General features: G+C 38.0%; 1 protein-coding gene across 1 annotated transcript in view; it reads left to right on the plus strand.

Annotated features, from left to right (window-relative positions):
* Window positions 1-18,595, plus strand: part of LOC309548984 (vertebrate ancient opsin-like) — a 368,174-nt gene extending 349,579 nt beyond the window's left edge. The window contains exon 4 of the mRNA XM_082248920.1: window positions 18,317-18,595. Within this exon, the coding sequence (XP_082105046.1) occupies window positions 18,317-18,592 (276 nt within the window). The 3' untranslated portion in view covers window positions 18,593-18,595. The remainder of the gene's footprint in view (window positions 1-18,316) is intronic.
* The last annotated feature ends 4,749 nt before the right edge of the window (window positions 18,596-23,344 follow it).

Raw genomic sequence — 23,344 nt, forward strand, 5'->3', positions numbered from 1 at the left:
CGACATACAGGTAAGTCGCTTTGGGTAATAGAACCGAGCTGCCGCATTAAAACTACTGTGGCTGATCGGCAAGTGGTTAAGAAACAGCTTTTTACGCCCTGTATGCAGAATGAGCATTTGGGGTGGGCAAACTGGGCAAATGCCTTAGTTTGACATAGTTTTATGTGCAGGCATGTTTGTCTGCATACTCATATATGTATATAATGCAATGATGCGTTTGCTTGGTTGTAATATACAGATTGGTTGTATATTTATGTGTAATGTGCGAATTGTGCGTATACTTGTGTGTATTGTGCACACTGTATGTATGTTTTTATGTACTGTGCACATTGTTTGCAATGTGCAGACTGTATTTATGTTTGTGTTGTGTGTAATGTGCACATTGTATGTATAATTGTGTGTAATTTGAAGATGATATATAATGTGCAGACTGTGTCTAATGTACAAATTGCATGCATGTTTGTGTGTAATGTGCAAAATCTTGTGCAAAACCAATCATCTTCCAGTTTTTCTTTTTGTCAAAGTTTAATTGAACAAGCTGAAGTTAAAAGCTGATTGACTATAATGCATAGCTGCACCAAATTTTGCACACTGTCCTGTTTTAGTAGATCAACCACTGTGTGGTCCCTCGCACTAACCAGGCAGGATATCGTCACTTCCGCCCCACATATGAAACGGGGAGGAGATGATGTCCGGTCATATCCAGTCACTCCCGACCTAAGCAGACACAAATCAACCACGTATCGTCACTTCCGCCCTGAGTTAGAAAAGAGAGGAGGTGCTGGGGTGGAAGGAAAGGATATGTCGCCCATGCCTTTAACAAAAATAGCGATAACGGACATTGTACTGGCCAATGAGGAAATGTTATGACGCCTGTGCCGTTAACAAAAATTGCAATAGCGGACAATGTACTGGCCAATGAATAAATATTTCCCTACATAAGGGAGATAAGCCAACAAAAGTAAAAAAAATTCTAAATACCTACAACTGGCATGACTAGGATGTATGTGTGAGAAAATATATTTGAATTGTGTCTGATACTAAAAATTAATAATCAAGTTATATGTGTGAAAGTGTTAATGGTGACCGTATCAAAAACTAAACCAACGATGTAATCGTGTATCAAATTAATAATTACATTATGATGTAGATATAACAAATCGATATTTGATAATGAGTTATTAAAATACAAATGAGGAACAATAACCATCAGATATCATATATAAAAATTATTATTAAATTATATGTATTAATATTGACTATTTTTTACACGGTGAGACATCCATAGGAAAAAAAAAATATTAATTAGGATGCCATTTGTGATAAATCGTTAACGGTGGCCCAGATAGTAAAAAATATAATGCAAAGTGGAAGGAACGATAAAGTATATTATAGTGAGAGAAGTGCTCTTAAATAAAAGAGTGTATAAATGAACTAAAAAATATATAGAGGTGAAAAGAAAATCGACTAACGTGTATCTATAAAACAATTTACGTCCCAGTCTATATTCAATCCTAGAGGTCTAGTCTAATTTGCCTCTCCAGTAAGGGGCAAGTTTGCATATAGCTGCAAATTTTAGATAACTGGGATTTCTATTATGGCAAAATCTGTAGTGTGATGACAGGCTATGGGTTTTGAGACCTTTTTTAATATTATAAACGTGTTCACGGAGTCTGTCCCTAAGCCTGCGTGTGGTTCTGCCCACATATTGTTTATTGCAGGAGCGTTGTAAAACATATACTACATGTGTAGTTGTGCATGATATGAATTGATCAATATTGTATGTTTTATTGGTGACAGCTGAGGTGATATTATTGATTCTTCTCTTTCTACCAGGAGTGGTAGTGCATATAACACATTTGTTACATGGAAAGAAGCAATTCTTGAAAGAAGGATATTTTGGGAGGAGGATTAACAATGTTGGGAGCTATCTAGTCTCTTAAATTGGGAGCTCTTCTGAAAATGACTTCTGGTTTAACTGGTAAATGTGTTTTGAGAATTGGATCTGCTAGTAAAATATTCCATCTTTTTTTAAATATTTTCTTAATATGGAAATGTTGAGTAGCAAAATTAGTAATGAATGGACAAAAAGGTTGTTTACGTGTTCGGGATTGTTCTGCAGTAAAGAGCCTCTGTTTATTTGAGAAACTTCTTCTATGATGGTATCCAGTTTAGTGTCACAGTAACCTTTCTCAATAAATCTATTTTTAAGAATGGTACATTGACTGTAATAATCATCCAAATTTTGACAATTTATTTTCATACGGAGAAATTGTCCTTTGGGTATGTTGTTTAACCACATTGGGTGGTGACAGCTATTAAGTGGGATGTAACTATTTCTATCAGTGGATTTAAAGAAGGATGAAGTTACAATTCTCCCATCCTGGATATTAATATTCAAATCCAGAAAATTGATTCACTGTTTACTGTATGTGAAAGTTAATTGTATGTTTTATGGATTATTGTTCAGAGTAGACATGCAATCTTCCAAAGAACCTGAATCACCTTTCGAAATAAGGAGATTATCGTCTATATACCTTTTGTAATGTCTGTTATCGCCGTTTGTTAATGACACGGGCGACATACAATTTCTTCCACCCCAGCACCTCCTCTCTTTTCTAACTCAGGGTGGAAGTGACGATACGTGGTTGGTTTGTGTCTGCTTAGGTCGGGAGTGACTGGATATGACCGGACATCATCTCCTCCCCGTTTCATATGTGGGGCAGAAGTTACGATATCCTGCCTGGTTAGTGCGAGGGACAGGAAATGAGGTTCCGCTCCCCGCACTCACCTCTAAAAACTTTATTATCACAGACGTTCCTATGATTTTTATATATTGGCACATTTTTCCATTTTATGTAATGAATTTTTATTGCACATTATATGTTTTGGGTGATAATGAAATGGAAATGACGTTCCGTCCCCGCATCCACCCTATAAAACACATATTATATATGCCCTCTCACTCCTTTATTGGTTTATATTATGTGAATATTTCTTTATAGATAAAAAACATTTTATATTCTCTGTTCTTCTCTGACTTTGATACTCTGGACTTTTATATGTATGCTATCGTGGGAATCCAACAAAATGGTGGAGAAACAGGAAACAGGAAGTAGTACCTTCCAGTAACCCCCCCCCCCACATAGCACATAGCAGGTTTTTTGGTGATTCCAATTAACATGCCCCTATATATAGTTTGTTTGAGATGATAGATGCAAAGCTCCTGATGACGTGTGGGACGCAAAATGGCCGTAGAGCTATTATCTCAAACGCCTAAGGTCCAGTCATCATTCCATCTTGTAGTGGTGGCTTTTGAAGAGAGTCCTTTTTTGCTTGAATTTTTATATTCTCATGTACACTGTTTTCTCATGTCAGTGTTACTTTAATTTTATTCATTAAATTTTAAACATTTATTCGTACTGCACCATGAGCCTTTTCCTTCTTTATTCAAATCGTATATGACGTGCTGAGTGGATAATCTTTTTGGAGTTCATTCCTAAGTCCGGATGGTGTGGAATATTTGGATGTCCAAAAACTACAAGATTTGCTGAATTATACCTTAATGCTGTCCTATAATTTAGACAGCACCTGGCTCTGGTGAGTGCACATTTCATTCATTGGTGGTGGATATATTAACGTTTATGAACTCTTATCATCTACATTGGAATTTATCCATGAACTTTATTACATCATACCAATGAACTTTTCTGATATTATTTACTTTATTCCCCTCATAGGGATAATGTCTGTTTAATTTATTTAGTTTAATAATCATTTTTCAAGAGCTCAGAAAAAAACCCCTTTTTTTCTACAGTTCAGTGTATGTATATTTATGCTTCCTTTGCTAGCCGCTGATACATTGGATCACTAGCGCTGAATCAATACCTTTGTTTTTCCATTTAGTGACAACTTTGTGTAAAAAAAAAAAAATAATAATAATAATTTTCCAGAAACTTGTGGCAAAATATAAAATATTCCATGGACTCACCATGCCTCTTAGGAAATAGCTTGGAGTATCTACTTTGCAAAATGGGGTCATTTGAGGGGGGGGGGGGGGTTTGTGCAAAACTAAAATTTCAGGGCCTTGGAAACTGTGATAGTTAGTGAGAAAGTGCATTGAGCAATTTACGCCCTTTGAAATTCTGAAGGCGGTGATTGGTTTTCGGGGTCCCGTACACAGCTAGACTCCCAAAAAGTCTCAGACATGTGGTATCTCTGTTCTCAGGAGAAGCAGCAGAATGTATTTTTGGGTGTAATTACACATATATCCATGGCATGTGTGAGCAATATATCATTTCAATGACAACTTTGTGTAAAAAAAAAAAAATATGTTTTTTTTTTTTAGTCATTTTTCAAACACCTGTGAAAAAAAAATTAAATATTCAATTGGCTCAACATGCCTCTCAAGACATTCCTTAGGATGTCTACTTTCCAAAAAGAGGTAATTTGGGGGGGGGGGGGGTTGTACTGCACCACCATAGTTTGTAGACGCTTTAACCTTTGCGCAAACTAATAAAAATACGCTTATTGAGATTTTTTGTCAATGACATATAGCTAAATACATTTTGGCCACAATATATGACAAAAATTGAGTATACTGGATATTTTTTAAAAGACAAAGTAGAAAATGACATTTTTTTCTCACAATTTTTGCACTTTTTTATTAATATCACAAAAAATAAAAAGCGCAGAGATGATCAAATACCACCAAAAGAAAGCTCTGTTTGTGGGAAAAACAGGACATCGATTTTGTATGGGCATTGCATTGCATGTCCGCGCAATTGTCAGTTAAAGTCATGCAATGCCAAGTTGAAAAAAGTGGCCTGGTCATTAAGGGGGCAAATCCTTCCAGTCCAGAAGTGGTTAAGGTGTGATGTGTTTTCTATTAAGCCTGTTTGTCCCATTGTTAATTATTAATGAACTCACATGTTGTTTTTGTCCAGATGGCTAGATAAGTAGTTCAGGTTAATTATATTTCTGTATACAATTTCATCTGCATATGATAATGTATTCAGGCACCTGACCTGATGTAGTAATCTGGTCAGGAGGGGGATGTTTCCCTGTGCTGTATATATTCTGTATGAGACTGTTCAATAAAGGAGAAGGTTCCATAACTTATACAAGCTACGTTTTCGTCTAGCTTTGTATGGGGGGTGGCTTGAATATCTGATATCTATGTTCAAGACTGGAGAAAGCCCGTATACTGAGCGAAGCCCACAAACACAGTGTGGGTCGAGGTTATGTTGCATTGGTGGCAGTGGTGGGATGCTTCCTGCAGTCTGGGACATTCAAACCTCCACCGGGATCCAAGGTCTGGATAGCAGGATAGGAGAGGTACAGATACCAGCCGCCATGGAAGAGGAATTCGGTTGGAGGGGTCACAAACACAGTGTGGGTCAAGGTTCCATTACAAGCTATATTGAGAAAAAGATGAGTTTAGGTGAGTCCATCATGAAGGCCAGCATTTATGAGGGAGTAAAACCGTGCATTGGATCTCTTGATCCAAGCTGGTGAAAGGGTTTTGTACCATTCTGAATTGTTAAGAATCTTGAAACACATTATTTTATAATCCTTGTTTTTCATTTTAACAGTTCTCCCTCCCTTGTCAGCCGGCTTTATTGTGATGGACTCATATCTAGCCAACTCAATGAAGGCTGACTGTTGTGCATTAGTGAGATTGTTGGTCATAGAGGAGCAGGGAGGGATAGCCTCAATTGCTTTAGTAATGCATTGTGGAAAGGCCACCACATGGTTTTTAGAATATACAGAGGAACATTTGTGTGATTTTTTTCCTAAGTTGAGAAGAGGCCTTTAAATCAGAGGGGTCTGAACCTAATGTATCAGAGAACAGATGCTCAAGATCAATCCAGTCAAAAAGGTCCCTAGTGTCCCCTTCCTCAAGCAAGATAGTTAAATCTCACAATGCCCTACATTCCTTTAAAGTACATTGATCAGAATCAGTATCAGTAGTCTGTTTTATATGTGACAACTGAAGAATAATTTTGTTTGCAAAAACATTTTACTCTGATGTGCCTCAATATTGTAAAACTTGTGTCACATGGATTTTGCTTTTTCTATCAACTCCCATTTTAATATGTCGTGTTAATACATTTTCAAATTCTACTCTTACTGTATAATTGAATGGCTTTTTGGGCATCATTCAAAGTCCCTTCTCATCCTTTCATGGCCCTTGCGGTGTGTAGTTATCTTTATTCATGAATCCAACCATCCAAAATATATCTTATGCTTGGTATACTTTAATGGAGTGTACAGAGAAAGGTCATCATACTTTATGATCCTGCTTTGCTCCATGCTGTTTCCCTCTGTGTTGTTACCAGTGAATGTTAGTCATGCTCCCTCAATGTTATTGTTATTTTCTTGAAGGGCAAAGTCCACCCCAACTGGTGATATACAACTCACAGGAGACTCATTTTTAAGCCAAAGTTAACCTGCAGTGCTGTAGCTGGAGAAGTGTGGCAAGCATACAACCATGCAGAAGAGCAATCGTAGATCAGTCATCCCCTGTCTTATTTTGCTCCATGGAGAGCAACAACTAGAGAACTGGTTTTGGTAAAAAAAAACCATTGACAATCATAACATTTTTGATGTCTGACTTTTGAAATGTGTTTTCCTTACAAAATGTGCCCCTAAGCAAAACTTAAATCAAGACTTTGTTGGAACTCTTCCTTCATTTTTTTCCTGTATATGCACGGGTAAATGAAATTCAGAGGATCAAAAACTGTGAAAGATGCGCATACCTTTTGTAAAGGAAATGATATATAGTGATGTTTACAGCAAAGGGACCTCTATCAATAATGTGTGTGCTATATAACACAGTACATGGAACCTCACATTTTTTTGAAGTTGATTGCTTTAGCTGCATGCAGAATCTTTTATGTCAAACCACAAGGTTGTTCTTAATTACTTTTTTCCATAAAGATGTTTATTTATTTTAATAAAAGTGCAGATAGCAAAATCATCTCTCGAAGGAGTGCAAAATATAGAGTACAAAATTCTATAAACATTCTATATACAGTGCAAAAGCAAGCCCATGACCGTAACAAGTCACGGATAAATATTGACATTGCTTTTCACAATACCTACAAGATTCAAATCAAATTGTACCAAACATGTTGAAAATAAGCATCTCGTTCATTATAGCCCACCTTTGCTACAAATCCTTCATTGATGGTAAAATCCAAAGCCAAATACTCAATAATGAAAAAAAGGAGGACCTCTCTCTCCAAGAGCCATGTAAACACCTAGGCAAATATGAAAAGGCACTGGGACACTAACCTCCACCCTAACCCAGATAGGACATTCAACATCCAGTGAAGCCCTGGAGAAGTGTAACAGCAATCTGAGCAACCCTGACTTAGCTATCTAATACGTATCAAAGGCCATCTAGTCCATCAGCCAGAGGCCGTCCAGATATTCTGATACTCTGTGGTGGTCTGGAAATGCATTCAGCAAGCCCAACCATTGGAGAATTTATGAAGGGTATCTCTAGCTACATGGATCATTTCATTTTCAATTACTTTTAACATTAAAGTGGAACTACACTGCATCTTATTATCAAAAACCAAAAACACTAATTCATTTTTAATATTCAACGCAAACTCCTCCTCCTGCTCCATCTATGTCTTCTTGCTTTATTTTGTGGAGAAATCACTTTGAAAAACACCCTCTTAGCATTTCTGGCTGCAGCCATCTTGAGTAAGGGCAAATGATTAATGTAGCATTTATTTCCTGGAATCCATCTGCCCTTAGCTCATGCATAAAGACAGGAGGATGTGCTGAGCTGAGAAAGACTCCTTCCTGAAGACTCTTGGGATGTATGACATAATTTTCATAGGCATGGAAATAATGAAATAATTAAAGAAATGTAAAAAAAGAAAACAGTTATAACAAGTAGTAAAGGTGATATAATTTTCTATTTATTTACTAGTGCTAGCAGCATAAAGATTCATCATAGTCAAAGTTGATTGAGAGAGTGAACCTCCTCTTTAAGCCAAAGGAGGATGGACTTTCAAACTTGCATGGGACAAAAACATGTAAAAAATTGGGGGTGGGTATTACAAACACACTTACAATGGAAGAGGTTATTTGTTTCTCCAACCACAGTAACTATCTAACACAATTTTCAAGGGTGAATCAATAGGTTATTCCAATGTCAATAAAGAAGGGAGTAATGGTATCTCTTCTGCATTTAACTGAAAAATGTTGGCATTTACTCACAGTGAATCACATTACATTGATGAAGAAACACCTAATGGTATGATTTTGATAATGGAGAGCCTGGTAATAGGCAATTCTATGACTGGCACATCTATTTTTTTGGAAACCAGCACTCTGGTCACTTTGGTAAAACACTCCTTACTTATCATTGTGAGCATTTGTATTACTTTATAATATCTTTATAATGCACCTATACCTATGGTATATACTTCATAAGGTAATAATTTAAAGTGTCCAATTATAACCTTCTCAGATGTAACTTCCAATTGAGTTATCACTCACTATATCATTTACCTTGAAGTATTACATACATGTTCTTCACAGCAATTACGGTCTGTGTTTGCCTGTGGGAGTTTTATGGTTTGCATTGGGGCACAATGCTACAAACTTAACTCACCTGATGTACAGTATGTATGACATTTATTTTAATCACAATATAATTGTTTTTTTTTACATATGCTTTTTATTTCTGCTCAGGGTATTTATGCATTTTTATGTAATTCTTGTAGATATACTTCCATTATGTCCTGATGAAGCAGATCCCATTGTATTTGATAAATAAATTGAGTCATACCCATCTCACTGCATACTCAGCATCTTAATACAGAAATAGGGCATTTTATAACACGGCTGTGTTTATAATGGATCATAGATCTAGTTTCTATATATACACTGTAATTACAACCAGGACCACCCACCTGAACCAGACCCTGGCCCCATCAGTTCAACAGGCGGCCCAGGCACCTGCTAAGCAAGAGGACTGGCTGTGCCGCCTTATCACTGGAACCAATTCTCCTGTCGCTCCCCCTGCAGTACAGTTGGCTTCTCCTCTTCTTCTTTCCATGTGCTGTTGTTGTGTTTGTGCCTGCAATAAATGATTTTAGTGTATATTAAGCAGAAATAACACTTAATATTTTCCAGGGGGCTGTCAGGTAGACTTTCCAGGGCCCCGTGATTTCTAATAGCACCCATGTATACAGCTTGACCTCTTTCACCTGCATGGTGGTAAAAACAGGTGGTTGAGCCACAGTTTTTACAACCTGACAGCCCACCTAAAAACCTACAACACAGCCAGGGGGGCCACTTGCATGATGTGGCCATGATGTTTTTTAATACAGCTTGTTTAGTTAACAGACATCATCACCTATCAAACCCGGCAATTTAATTTAATGGGGCATCATTGTGGTGCATTAGTCCCCAAGAAAAACAGGCATTTAATAGGCATCGGGATTGCCTCCTGAATGCCTGACAGCTTAGCCACACTCTGAAAAGCAATACACTGTGAATTGCTTTTCATAGAACGGGCAACTGTGAACTTACCACTAGTCAGTGGTATGTGGGTTAACACATATGGAGAATTAGGCAATATAGGAGTGGACATAATAATATACAGTAATATTTTAATGTATATGTTCTGAAACTTTTATCTGCACATGATCAATAAAAAAATTGGTTTGGTGTCTTAAAAGTCTGACCTTTCTTTGGTATAGATTTTTTATTATTATTGTATTTGTTCCAGATTAATCAAAGAATGGCAGAATTTACTCTTTGATAAATTTGGTTTTCTAAAGGTGAATACGTTTAGAAAATGAGGGATATTTTAGAAATCTCTATGTATTATATGTTCCTAATAAAATAGAGCAGACTTTTTTTAAAATTTATTTTACAGTAAGTGGGATTAATATGTAAAGTAAAGGTTAAAATGTAACTGCTTACCAGTTATAAAATATACTATGTACATTTACAGTATGTAGTGTACCTGGAGAGATTTGGATTAATTTATCTTTGGTTTACTAGATAAACTCAATTCAAGCTTTATTTTATTTGATCTCTATTTATAGAAATACTTACATAGGTATACTTACTAGAGCCAACAGCAGCATTACCAAATCAAATGATGAGTTTGAATGTGAATGTACCTCTTTCTTGCCATGAATAATAATGTGCTTATTCAGAGCTACCTCGTTTGACCTAAATCCTTGGTAAAATATCACATGATCTATAGTTACGACAATGATTGTTTACGCGACTGAAGACTGCAAAAAAAATCTGTTCTTTTCATTCAGATTGTTTCTGGTAGACTTGCAGTGAGATAAAAAGTTTAGCAAGGCACATCACTGTGTAGCACTACTACATAGGAAACAAATCTTACAGATGTAAAGAGTAAATATGGTCACAACATACATTTATACATTAAATGTCAACTACAAAGAGAAACAAGGCTTTTATGTTTAGTGTCATTATGCTCATTATGCTATTTTTTTATGATTATACTATTTTTATTCCAAATATTCTGGATACAACAAATTTCTGGCCTGGCAGTGACATCAGTCTTTGTACACACTATATAGGTGTTATCCTAAAGATAATGTGTTCAGAACATTAAAAGGATTGCAGTTCCCCTGTCAATGAATTACTGTGGCAGTTTAGGCTATAGTAGGACACAAAACAGTAATGACTGTATATTATGTCAAATTATGTATTTCTTATGTGTATATCATGGGTATATGTAATGAAAAATGTTCTGTGCCCAAAAAAATAGGTCTAGGATACATCGTTTTCATTTCAAAGAAATGCCAGTTGAAACAGTAAAACAGTGCAATAACTGCAGCACCGAAGCTGTAAGAAGATAAAAGTTCAATTGTACATGAGGGACCCATTTAACCTGGTAACCCATTTATTTCTTAGCGGCAGTCTTTAATCTGACCTTCTCTGTATCGGCTACATGAGAAGTCCTGAAGCTAATCTATGGCTCTGTTCTTTTACTCCCACCCAAGTCACCTCAGCTATTTATTACTTATTTTTATATATTTCTCTCTTCTTTTTTCTCAAATTTTTCTTTTCTCATTTTCTTTATTCCAAGCTATGGTATTTCAGCCCTAGTTAATTTCTCTCCATTTTTTGAGGGCATACAGTTAGCTGCCTAATCTGCTGCATTTCAAATATTGTATATGCCTATTCCTATTAAGGTGTTTGTAAACCCAAGAGCACACATTTATAAAATTCCAGCTTACCAGTTCTTAGATGTGGTGGCTGCATTAGTTTACTTTTTTCATACTTTTCTTTCTTTTTTAACCTGATAATACTGCCATTGACACACGTCCTGTCCTAAGGTGACAACCGTACTGAGCAGCATTGTCACCCTAGGTCAGGGAGTGCAGAGTATGTTAGGGCTACTTAACAATGTGTTAGGATTACATAATGCCTTCCTTTTTTTCCCTCCATAACAGGAGCAGGTGTTTTTTAGGCCATGGAAAAAACAGGGAACAATACTGATAGAAGTCCTGAGGCAGAGAGCCCAACACAATTTTCAGCTGGATGAGTAACTAATTATTTTGCCTATCTCCTGAGGGTCTCCTATGTCAGGAAAGAACCACATAGCTGTCTGTGCTCATGTATGAACATCAAGAAGAAGCAAAGTGTAAAAATGATGGTTGGTTGAGAATGGAAGGACTAAGTAAGTGTGTAGCTAAGGATTGGGGAAGAAGGGAGTTGAAGCTGTGAGCTAGAGAAAATAATTAAAAATATACTTTTGTGGAAGTTTACTTATCCCTTAAGTTTATACTTTTACCCATGTTGAGTACACTTATTTGATAAAGCTCTTGACTCTTCAATTAGCAGTTTGTTTACTTGATATGTCTCTCATAAGATCAAAAACAAAAATCTAACAAAAGGTTCCAAAGCTATAAAAAGTCCCAGTCAACATTTTGACATGTAGAAGTTAACCTTTGAATCATTAAAGAGTAACTCCACTCTGGGTGATCTATGTACATTGCAAGGATTTTAACAAACTTTGCTGCAGGTTAATACCTGTCTCTGCTCGGAAGAAAATAGCTGTTTGTGTGATCATGTCTTTGGATACTGATTCTGTTTAAAAGGGTCTGGTTCATTATAATCAGCTGGTACACTCTCAGGGTCTGCATCCCTTTTGAAATACTGAAACCGTGTGGAGTATCTCACCAAAAATGACATTTTTGTTGCAGAAGATGCCTATAATTTGACTTGTATATTAGCGCGGGGAGTAAATCATACAAGCAGGAAATCAAAGCACTGCTTGTCGCTATATAAATCCTGTATAATAATAATTACATTTTTGGAGACATTCTATATACCTCCAGGTTGCTATATTGCAATGGATTTGACAGAAAATGACAGTGCTGCAAACTGAAATGGAAAGTATTTTTTTAATAACATAAAAATATATTATTTTTTATTTGCTATATTTTTTTCCACTAAAGCATAGTTACCCTTTAAGGTACTTCTGCTGCTAAGCTTTTTGAGCATTGGGGAGAAACTGCCTGCCACCAACACATAGGAAAAATATATAAAAACAGCAGAAAGAGAGCGCTTGGGTTAGTGTGATAGTAAAAACAAGTAACACTTTATTCATATACACGTACATAAAAATGTATCTTGCAAGCTGCACACAGGGTGGATGTGGATCACCAATCAAGCAGCCAGCCGTCATGAGGGATCAGAAGACCACTGTGGGGATAAGCTCGGACCTGCCGCATGAAGATATATAACTGGCGGTGTCTCTAGCTCTCACGCACGCAGAGCTAGCAAGAGAACAAATCAGGATGGGGGGAGGAAGATTTGGGTCTGCATGTAAAAAACTGAAATCTGCAGTACCTTGTTATTTTCATTATCAAGAACTTCAACAAGAAAAATTATAAATCACAAGGAAAATAGATGTTTATTCTTGTGCCTTAAATAGTTAGGGTTCTGCATAACTTGCAGTTCCTGTTTTTGCTGACGGTTGAGAAAGGTAAAGATTTTCCTGATAACTAAGCAAGCATTCCTAAAGATGTCAGCTTTATACAGGTTTAGTGACAAGAACTAGATGAGATGTTATATTACTGGCCTTTATCCAGATCAATTGTCTGGGTAGGGTATATCTAAAATTGGATGCATTATATTGTTTTGATCCATTTGTCTTTGGTGTAAATGGTTATCTTATAACAGCTACTCATGGAAACGTTGGTGATAAAGTACTTTTTCTACTATAGGGTGTATTTATTGTAACAACATTATTTCCTGCTTCTGTGAATTATCCAACATAGATCAGGAGAAAAGGTAGTAAAAGCTCTCCAATCTAACATACTGCGGTACAAAAGATTTTAGATTTGACAGGGTCCACGCAATATTATCTTGCCAAACTTCCTATGTGTTCATCTTCAAATGCATCTAGATTCAGATTCTAACTTCAGCTTGTTCAATTAAACTTTGACAATAAAACCTAGAAGCTGATTGGTTACTATTTACAGCTGTACCTGATCCCCCAGTCTCATCTCCCCCTTTCCTGCTACCAGGTGTACATTATTGGTAACTTTGTTAAATTTTGTTTTTTGTATTTCACAATACTTGTTTGGCATTTATAGCACAATGGATGCTATGCTCCTTGCACTATGTTTGAATATGTTTTGCCCTAGCTGTTAGGTTTAACTCCATGTTGTCAAGCTGAGCTCCTCATGGTGCTGAGATGTTTGTGCTTTGTTCGTACAACTGTGTATGATACATGATGATAGCTTTATACCAACTTTCTTATGTCAGAGATGACTCTCTCTTTTTAGGGATTCCAATCTTTTTATTACATTTTCATGCATTTCCCAAAACAAAGCCCCCATGAGGGGGAAAATTAGACAGGCACTTGGGTACAGATTCCCTTCAAGGTTTAACCAATATAGCGAAGACGAAGCATTCATTTAGGGCAGGGGTGGGGAACCATTTTTCTGCCAAGGGCCATTTGGGTATTTATAAAACCATTCGGGGGCCGTACAAAATTATCACCTTAAAAATTAGCCTGTTATATTTGGTCAAACATTTAATTAACTCACCCCTAATGTGATGGCTGCAACTGCTTCTCTTTGGTGATGAGTGTGAGGTTAGCTGGTATTGATGATGTTGCTACTCGCAACAGGTTTCCCAGGTTTGCGTCGGTCAGTCTGGAGCGCAGTCGACTTTTTTGTGGTGGTAAGTTTTGAAAAGAACTGCTGGCAGGTACTGCTGGTGGGTACTGCTGGCTCAAGCTGGTACTGCTGGCTTGTACTGTGCTGCGCCTGCGAGTACTGCTGGCTCAGGCTGATACTGCTGGGGGTACTGCTGGCTGGTACTGCTGACTCAGGCTGGTACTATGCTGTAGGTACTGCTATGGGTACTGCTGGCTCAGGCTGGTACTGATGGCTGGTACTGTGCTGTGGGTACTGCTGGCTGGTACTGCTGGCTCAGGCGGGTACTGCTGTGGGTACTGCTGGCTCAGGCTGGTACTGCTGGCATGTACTGCTGGCTGGTACTGTGCTGTAGGTACTGCTGGCTCGTACTGTTGTAGGTACTGCTGACTCTGGCTGGTACTGCTGGTTCTGCTGTGTGTACTGCTGGTTCTGGCTGATACTGCTGTGTGTACTGCTGGCTCTGGCTGGTACTGCTGGCTAGGAGAAGTGTAGCAGCGCCACGCTGGAGGAAGAGGTGATGTTTCCTGTATTGGTCACAGGCAGAGTGCATTTGATATCACTCCGCCTGTGACTCACTCAGACTGTAATAACGGAGCAGGAACTATATAGGAAGCATCGGCTCCATTCTGACAGATCAGCTGAGAGACACAGACTCAGCTGCATGGGGGGCCGGACCAGATGACTTTGGGGGCCGCATACGGCCCCCGAAACGTAGGTTCCCCACCCCTGATTTAGGGTAAAGGAAAGAAATACCATTACATCTCAACAATTACTAGAGAGCTAGAGAAAAGAGCAGGTTCTAATGAGGTAATCTCTCTTATTTGACATTCTCGCCTGCTGTCTTACTTGCACCAAGTGCCTAAACAAAAACAGATTACCTTAAAATAGAAATGTTACGCGCGTTCCTGGAGATCACCCATGGTCCCTTTTGATCTCCTAAAGGCAAAATTGACGTGGATCATAATCAATGAACATATGGTGGCTACCCTTCGGGACAAGCTGGCCTACTTTGAGAAAACATGGAATCCTTGGATGAAATACCTGTCAGAATCCACCTGATCTGGATGGAGAGACACTGACACACTGACACTAATACTTTCTCCTTGTCTTTTCTCAACTCTTTATTTTTTGTTTTTTTTTTACTTTATACCCAGACTTCGGACTTTATTTCATCAGCGGCCTAGCTACTTGACCAATGAATCAGTGGTCACACATAGGTCTGAGAGTCATTGGGCTGTTTACCCTTGCCTTGTTTTGTATGTACCCAGTTCTTTGTAATACGCTGGACCAAAAAATGGTTTCTGTACTGTACTACTCTTTTATGTTGTTATTGAAAATTCTAATAAGAACCATTGGAAAAGAATGTTACTAGGTCATACAAAGGAAGGAAGAAGAATACAGGGCAAAGGGGAGACAAGGAGAAGGTTAGAGAGCAAGGAAGGAAATAGAAAAGATGTAAGCAAGATCCCCAGGTCACACTAGGCTCTCTCCAGGTACTGCAGCCAAGGCTTCCAGGTCTTAACAAACTTCAACTGGGTACCTTTGAGGGTACACAAGAGTTTATTGTCAATCATTATCCAGTTTAGTTTTTGAATAATGTATTCAAGTAAGGTCACCGACTGGTTCCAACACCTAGCAGTGGCAATTCTAGCTGCCAGGATAATTTAGGATATACGTCCCCCCCCCCCCCCCGGGGTTTAGGAGCCCCAATGTCTAATTTCTGAAAAATGCCAATTTCAGGCTTTTTGGGGAGGGGGAAGTAAAGATCCCTATTCAAAATCTAGTGACTTTGGGTCATTGCCACCAAATGTGGAACATGGTTCCCAGTTGTCCACATCACCTAAAGAAAGAAGAGGAGGCTTGCAGGCATATTTTAGCAACTCTGGTAAGGACCATGTACCACCTCAACATCATTTTGTAATTGGATTCTACCAGCATTGTGTTAAGAGATACTTTGGCCAAAATATTAGCTACTTCTTTCCATTTGCATAGCTCTAAGGTAGTTTCCAGATCTCGTTCCATTATGTCATGTGGGGACTTTGTGTGTTGAAGTAACTAAAAGCTCATATAAAGTGGACACGTGCCCCCCTCAGGAGTGTGACAGCCTTGATCGAGAATTTTAAGGTTGTTAGAGTAAGTGGGTGAGTCGTCCCTTTTAGTTTTGGCACCAAAAATTACAAATCCTGGCAGTATTAAAACATTTTGTTGGGATATTAAATAAAGGAGCCAGAGGAGTGTGAGGAGAGTGTAACCCTTTTGTGAATCTAGGTCTATCACAGACATCTAGTGTATAAGAGAACGAAGGGAACAAAATAGAAGGCTGCAACACTTTGAGTAGAATTCTAGGGCAAGCTAAGTTTTCTATATCTACCCACCAAGGTAGATGTTTCTTCCACCAAGGAGATGATGGGGGCCAAGTGTGCTAGTTTTGTTGCATGATTCTTGATGGTCTGTTGTTCCATATGAAGAAAAAGATCTTGGTTTGAATGGATTTTAGATCCCTCCCAGGTGACTCTCATTATATTTACACTTTTCCTACAAGTATTATATTTACAGCACCCATTCCCCTTCTTTCAGATTCTCTATTGCTTGTGCTTTTATGAGTGTGCAAGTCTTATTATGTATAATAGGTGAGGCGTAACAAGATCCATTTTCAGTCCTACTTTCCTAAAGCAGGAAAAGGTGCAGTTTCAGATTGATAAAGAATGTGACAAAAATAAAAATCCTTCCTTAAAGGAGTTGTAAAGTCAGCAAGGTTTGTTCCAGCAACGGATATTCACATTTGATGCCCTTTGTGGAATAATCAAAATATATTGATCTGTCTTGGTCAGGTCTCTTCCATTTTAGAATCACTATATGTAATTTAAATGTTGTATATTTAATAAAAATTCTGTGTAAATTTTGTATAAAAAAGCTTTTCCTTTTCCTTTTTTGTATGTATATATATTTATTCTAGAGGCACATTTAAATCCCACCTGTTACAGCTCTACCGACCCGGTGGATCTGTAACCCCCCCCCCCTTTTTTCCATATAAATAAAAAAGAGCTGCAGAAGTTGTCAGCACTACATAAGTACCTGTAACAAATTAAGGGTGCGCTCATGGTCCCACATCCACCCACATGTTATATTAGCACACTGCAGCTGTGCCCATGCAGCCACGTGACCCCATAAAAAATGAATGGAATTCCAACTAGGGGATGCCCGCAAGAGCTGTGCATCCCTGTACTGGTAAAAGACAACTGTCCATTCCAAGGTGTTTTAATGGGCTAGGCAAGGGGAGGAGAACAGTTTTATAGGAGCAGAAGAATTCTTCAGGAGTAAAAATATGCACAAAAATGCATGTATTGTTCATTTATAGACATTCTCATTGAAGTCTGCGAGATCCAAAATTCCTGAAGTTCATGTACTTTTTTTAAGCATAGGGTGTAGAGTGTAGAATGACTGAATGTACAAGTGTGAACAGGGACAATTAGAAAAAATTAGATTCTGTGTAGTAAGGTGTTGTCAGGTGTAGGGAAATGATCAGAATGGGGGCCAAAATGTGTTGAGCGTTGAAAGTACAGTTTTTGACAGAGCATCATAAGCAGGACATTGAACATTTGCAGTGGGATTGATGGCAGGCAGCTAAATTAATTAAAGAATGGGAATCTCAAAATGAAAGGGTAACAAAATTGCTCTTGTTACTAGGAATTGGAAAAAAGTAGATCTTTAATAGATATACATAGTTAATTTTCTTTTCAAAAATAAACTCATTATTCCCAAGATAGCACAGAAATCTTTTATTTATTGATTTATTTATTGATTTATTTTGGACCAACCCGGTTATTGATAAAAGGTTGAACTGGATGGAGATGTGTCTTTTTCTAAAACCCTAGCTAACTTTGTAACTAATTATTTTGCTTTTATAACTATTAAAACAATAATATGGTATTGTTTGCATCTTGAACATGGCAAGACTATGTTTCAGTGTATATTAATACTGCACATAAACCTTCAGGTGAGCTAGATGTACTTGTCTGTAAAGTATCCAAAAAGAAAGAAATAGCAGGTTAGGAAAATAATGCAAGAAGTCTTTTTTATTACAAAGATATGTGGCAGGTATATTAAACTTCTCTTCTTCTCAGTTCTACAGATGCTTCATTGCCTTACTTCACTGCAGCAGTGCTCCTCAGAACTCAAGTAATAAAGGCTCCTCCAAAACCACCAAAATTTGCTTGGCAACACGTAGGCTTCCTGAAAACCTGACCTGCAATGCTGCTTCCTCAAAATTTCCTACCTCAGAAGAAGACAAAAACTCCAATGCAGATACAAAACCAGCCACCTATTGCCAAGAGGAGACAAAAACATTGTATATCCAACAAAAACCATCTGTCACATTGGTGGCACATTATACACCTTAATTGTTTTTTTTTTTTTTTTTTTCCAATTTGAAGGCCAGAGGGACACTAAAGCACAGAAGAAGATTCTTGTATTATGGTTTCCCATCAGGAAAACCTAATATGTCACTAAAGATTGTTACAGTGTACTAGCTGTACACATGCAAATCCTTGTCTGGGACCCCTGGTCAGTGTTTTTTTGTTTTCAAAGGGGCTAGTGAACTTGCAAGGATTTTTTCATCTGCAAAGCTTTTAAAATATGTTCACTACGAATGGCAGATTCAGAATAAAAAGAATGTGTTAATTGCTTGGGTATGCCTAATTTTAATTATCAAGATGGATACATCAAAGCATTTTCAAATGTGTCTGTATCATCTTTACGCATTGCTGAGATTTCTGAGCTCCAGACCAGGTGGGAAGAGAAGAAACTGTAATGATAAATTCTAAGATCTAATGATAAAGGAGAACTCCAGTCAGGGCCAGCATTACAATTAGACATACAGTGGGTACGGAAAGTATTCAGACCCCCTTAAATTTTTCACTCTTTGTTATATTGCAGCCATTTGCTAAAATCATTTAAGTTCATTCTTCTTCCTCATGAATGTACACACAGCTCCCTATATTGACGGAAAAACACAGAATTGTTGACATTGTTGCAGATTTATTAAAAAAGAAAAACTGAAATATCACATGGTCCTAAGTATTCAGACCCTTTGCTGTGACACTCATATATTTAACTCAGGTGCTTTCCATTTCTTCTGATCATCCTTGAGTTGGTTCTACACCTTCATTTTGAGTCCAGCTGTGTTTGATTATACTGATTGGACTTGATTAGGAAAGCCACACACCTGTCTATATAAGACCTTCCAGATCACAATGCATGTCAGAGCAAATGAGAATCATGAGGTCAAAGGAACTGCCTGAAGAGCTCAGAGACAGAATTGTGGCAAGGCACAGATCTGGCCAAGGTTACAAAAAGATTTCTGCTGCACTTAAGGTTCCTAAGAGCACAGTGGCCTCCATAATCCTCAAATGGAAGACGTTTGGGACGACCAGAACCCTTCCTAGAGCTGGCCGTCCGGCCAAACTGAGCTATCGGGGGAGAAGAGCCTTGGTGAGAGAGGTAAAGAAGAACCCAAAGATCACTGTGGCTGAGCTCCAGAGATGCAGTCAGGAGATGGGAGAAAGTTGTAGAAAGTCAACCATCACTGCAGCCCTCCACCAGTCGGGGCTTTATGGCAGAGTGGCCCGACGGAAGCCTCCTCAGTGTAAGACACATGAAAGCCCGCATGGAGTTTGCTAAAAAAACACCTGAAGGACTCCAAGATGGTGAGATGAGACCAAAATAGAACTTTTGGCCTTAATTCTAAGCGGTATGTGTGGAGAAAACCAGGCACTGCTCATCACCTGTCCAATACAGTCCCAACAGTGAAGCATGGTGGTAGCATCATGCTGTGGGGGTGTTTTTCAGCTGCAGGGACAGGAGGACTGGTTGCAATCGAGGGAAAGATGAATGCGGCCAAGTACAGGGATATCCTGGACAAAAACCTTCTCCAGAGTGCTCTGGACCTCAGACTGGGCCGAAGGTTTACCTTCCAACAAGACAATGACCCTAAGCACACAGCTAAAATAACGAAGGAGTGGCTTCACAACAACTCCGTGACTGTTCTTGAATGGCCCAGCCAGAGCCCTGACTTAAACCCAATTGAGCATCGCTGGAGAGACCTAAAAATGGCTGTCCACCAACGTTTACCATCCAACCTGACAGAACTCGAGAGGATCTGTAAGGAGGAATGGCAGAGGATCCCCAAATCCAGGTGTGAAAGACTTGTTGCATCTTTCCCAAAAAGACTCCTGGCTGTATTAGATCAAAAGGGGGCTTCTACTAAATACTGAGCAAAGGGTCTGAATACTTAGGACCATGTGATATTTCAGTTTTTCTTTTTTAATAAATCTGCAACAATGTCAACAATTCTGTGTTTTTCTGTCAGTATGAGGTGCTATGTGTACATTCATGAGGAAGAAGAATGAACTTAAATGATTTTAGCAAATGGCTGCAATATAACAAAGAGTGAAAAATTTAAGGGGGTCTGAATACTTTCCGTACCCACTGTACTTATAATAAGGTTGTATTCAGGTACAGGGCTTCTCATTTTAGATTAATTCAACTTACACTAATTTAAAAAAAAACACCATACTAAAGATTTTGGGATGCAGAGGGAAACATGAGTGAGTGGAGTAAAGATGTTGTCTCCCATATGCATACACTTACATATTTAGTTTAGTCCGTGGCTGTCAAGCACTTTAGAGATAATCACATTACAATTAGACATGTAATGGCAAGCACAACTTTGTGTGCTGCAAATATAGCAGTTCTCGTCAGTCAGTTTTGTAGGGTGTAAATAGGGTAGTGCGAAACAGTTCCCACCAATTTTAATGGGGGAGAAAAAAGGTTTAAATCACACAGAATTTGTGCTGTACAAGTTATAATAATGTTTAAAAAAATGTAACTTCAGCAGCTCTTTAAATGTTTTGTCAACCACTGGTGATTTGAAACTATCATATTGAAAAAAGGATCAAATAGTGCTGCACCAGAAAAAAAACAGCAAAAAGTGCTAATAATTTGCATCAAATATTAATTGCATCAAATATTAATAAATAATGTGAAGAAATAGTCCATAAAGTGCAAAAAGTGCTAGCGATATTATTATTAAACAATAATGTAAAGAAATAGTCCATAAAGTGCAAAAAAAATGGAAGGTGCTAGCAATAAAGATATTATTAATAAATACCATGAAAAACATTACAGTAATGTGCAAAAAAAAAATGTCCATAAAATCTCAGTGGGTGATACTCCAGTGCAAAAATCCATAAAGTGCTCTGTTCTTCTCCACCACCCCTATGGATGAGCCTCTCACCTTACTATCTGACCCCTGTTTCACTAGCAGGTCAGATAAAGCAGTTTCCCATGTGCGGATATATCCAATCAGGTGCAGATCTCTGGTTAAAATCCTTCAGATCCCTCTCAAGGAAAACAATCCATATATAAGGCAGAAAGGAAGAAATCTAGTGCTCTCTGTCATTTAGGAATCACCATGCAGTTTATTAAAAGCAATGTATACTCACAAAATAGGCACAAACAGCTGTATGGGCTTTACAGACATTCAATGGCTACCATGGCCACAGTTTGAAATAGACAAACAGGCTCCGCCTGCTATAAACTTTACGTCAGTATTTACTTCTACAGTAGAGGTCAATACCGAGGTTACGGTATTATGCCTCATATATGGATCGTTTTCCTTGAGAGGGATCTGAAGGATTTTAACCAGAGATCTACACCTGATTGGATATATCCCCACATGGGGAACTGCTTTATCTGTCCTGCTGGTGAAACAGGGGTCAGATAGTAAGGTGAGAGGCTCATCCATAGGGGTGGTGGAAAAAGCACAGAACGCTTTGCACTTCATGGATTTTTGCACTGGAGTATCACCCACTGAGATTTTATGGACTATTTTTTGCACATTATTGATTAATATTATTATTGCTAGCACTTTTTGCACTTTATGGACTATTTCTTAACATTATTTATTATTATTTGATGCAAATAATATTTGATGCGATTTTTGTTGAATTATTAGCACTTTTTGCAGTTTTTTCTGATGCAGCACTATTTGGTATTTATTCATTATGTCTATGTAAAGTGGTTTACACATACAGTGTTGGCAGCCAGATATTTATGCACTATGCACTTCTTAGATATTGTTTCCAGATTATGAAATTATCATATGCCCGGCAAAGTCCCATTAAATATATGTTATTAAAGCCTGACCCACTTAAACTCACCATTTTTAAACCTTGCAAACCTGCAAAATAAATTTCACACAATTTAAATATTCTGCAAAGTGTTCAGCTCCCACGTTTTTTTTTTCCAATGTAAAGGGCATAAATTTATCATAAATTCTTAATGCGAAAGATTTAAGCCACCCTGCCCTCCAGGCTACTACCCAAGTTGCCCCTCTTTTAAGTCGGCCATACATTATATATTATTCTTGTTCAATTTCCTTTAGATTCACCTTCAACTATGTAGTGCAAGGGCCTGCCTGATTGCATAAAAAATCTAAAGTGCTTAGGTTTTACCCCATATTATATTTATTTTGGTATATCTAAAATTGTCCAAGATAATTGTATAATGTATGGCAAGCCTTATAAAACTAAAAAAATGAAACAAAAAACTGTGCTTGGGTCTATTAAATAAAAAACAGCTGCTGCACATATGCTGGATAAAACATAAAAACAATATAAAATTGAAAAGCAGCACTATATAAAAAGTCCAGGTATAGGTAGGGTCCAGCTGATTGGTCTCCTTGAAGTGCCACCACCACCAGAGAGAGAGAGAGCAACCCCAATCACACTGCCGCTTACCATCCCACTAATAAAAGAAAGCCCAAAGGTTCCACCAAACTGCTCCTCCAGAAATCCTCAGCGATTCCAGGATCAAGCCAATTAGGTGCGACTCCATACAGATGGTACAAGGGAGACTGATCACTCATATATACCAGAAAAAAGCAAAAAAGAAAACCATAGTGCAACACCTAATGAACCACCATTTAATTTCCTTATGCCAAATAAATGCTTACAGGTAATAAGAGTAAAAAGAGCTTATCTGGCAGAAATGTTTGACCGCCAACGAGATGATCGCTGCTTCACTCTGTAGTGACGTCCCGCGTCACAGGCTAGTGGGACGGTAAGCGGCAGTGTGATTGGGGTTGCTCTCTC

The sequence above is a fragment of the Pelophylax lessonae genome (genome assembly GCF_965119305.1).
Source record: "Pelophylax lessonae genome assembly, chromosome: 3".
NCBI classification, from domain to species: domain Eukaryota; kingdom Metazoa; phylum Chordata; class Amphibia; order Anura; family Ranidae; genus Pelophylax; species Pelophylax lessonae.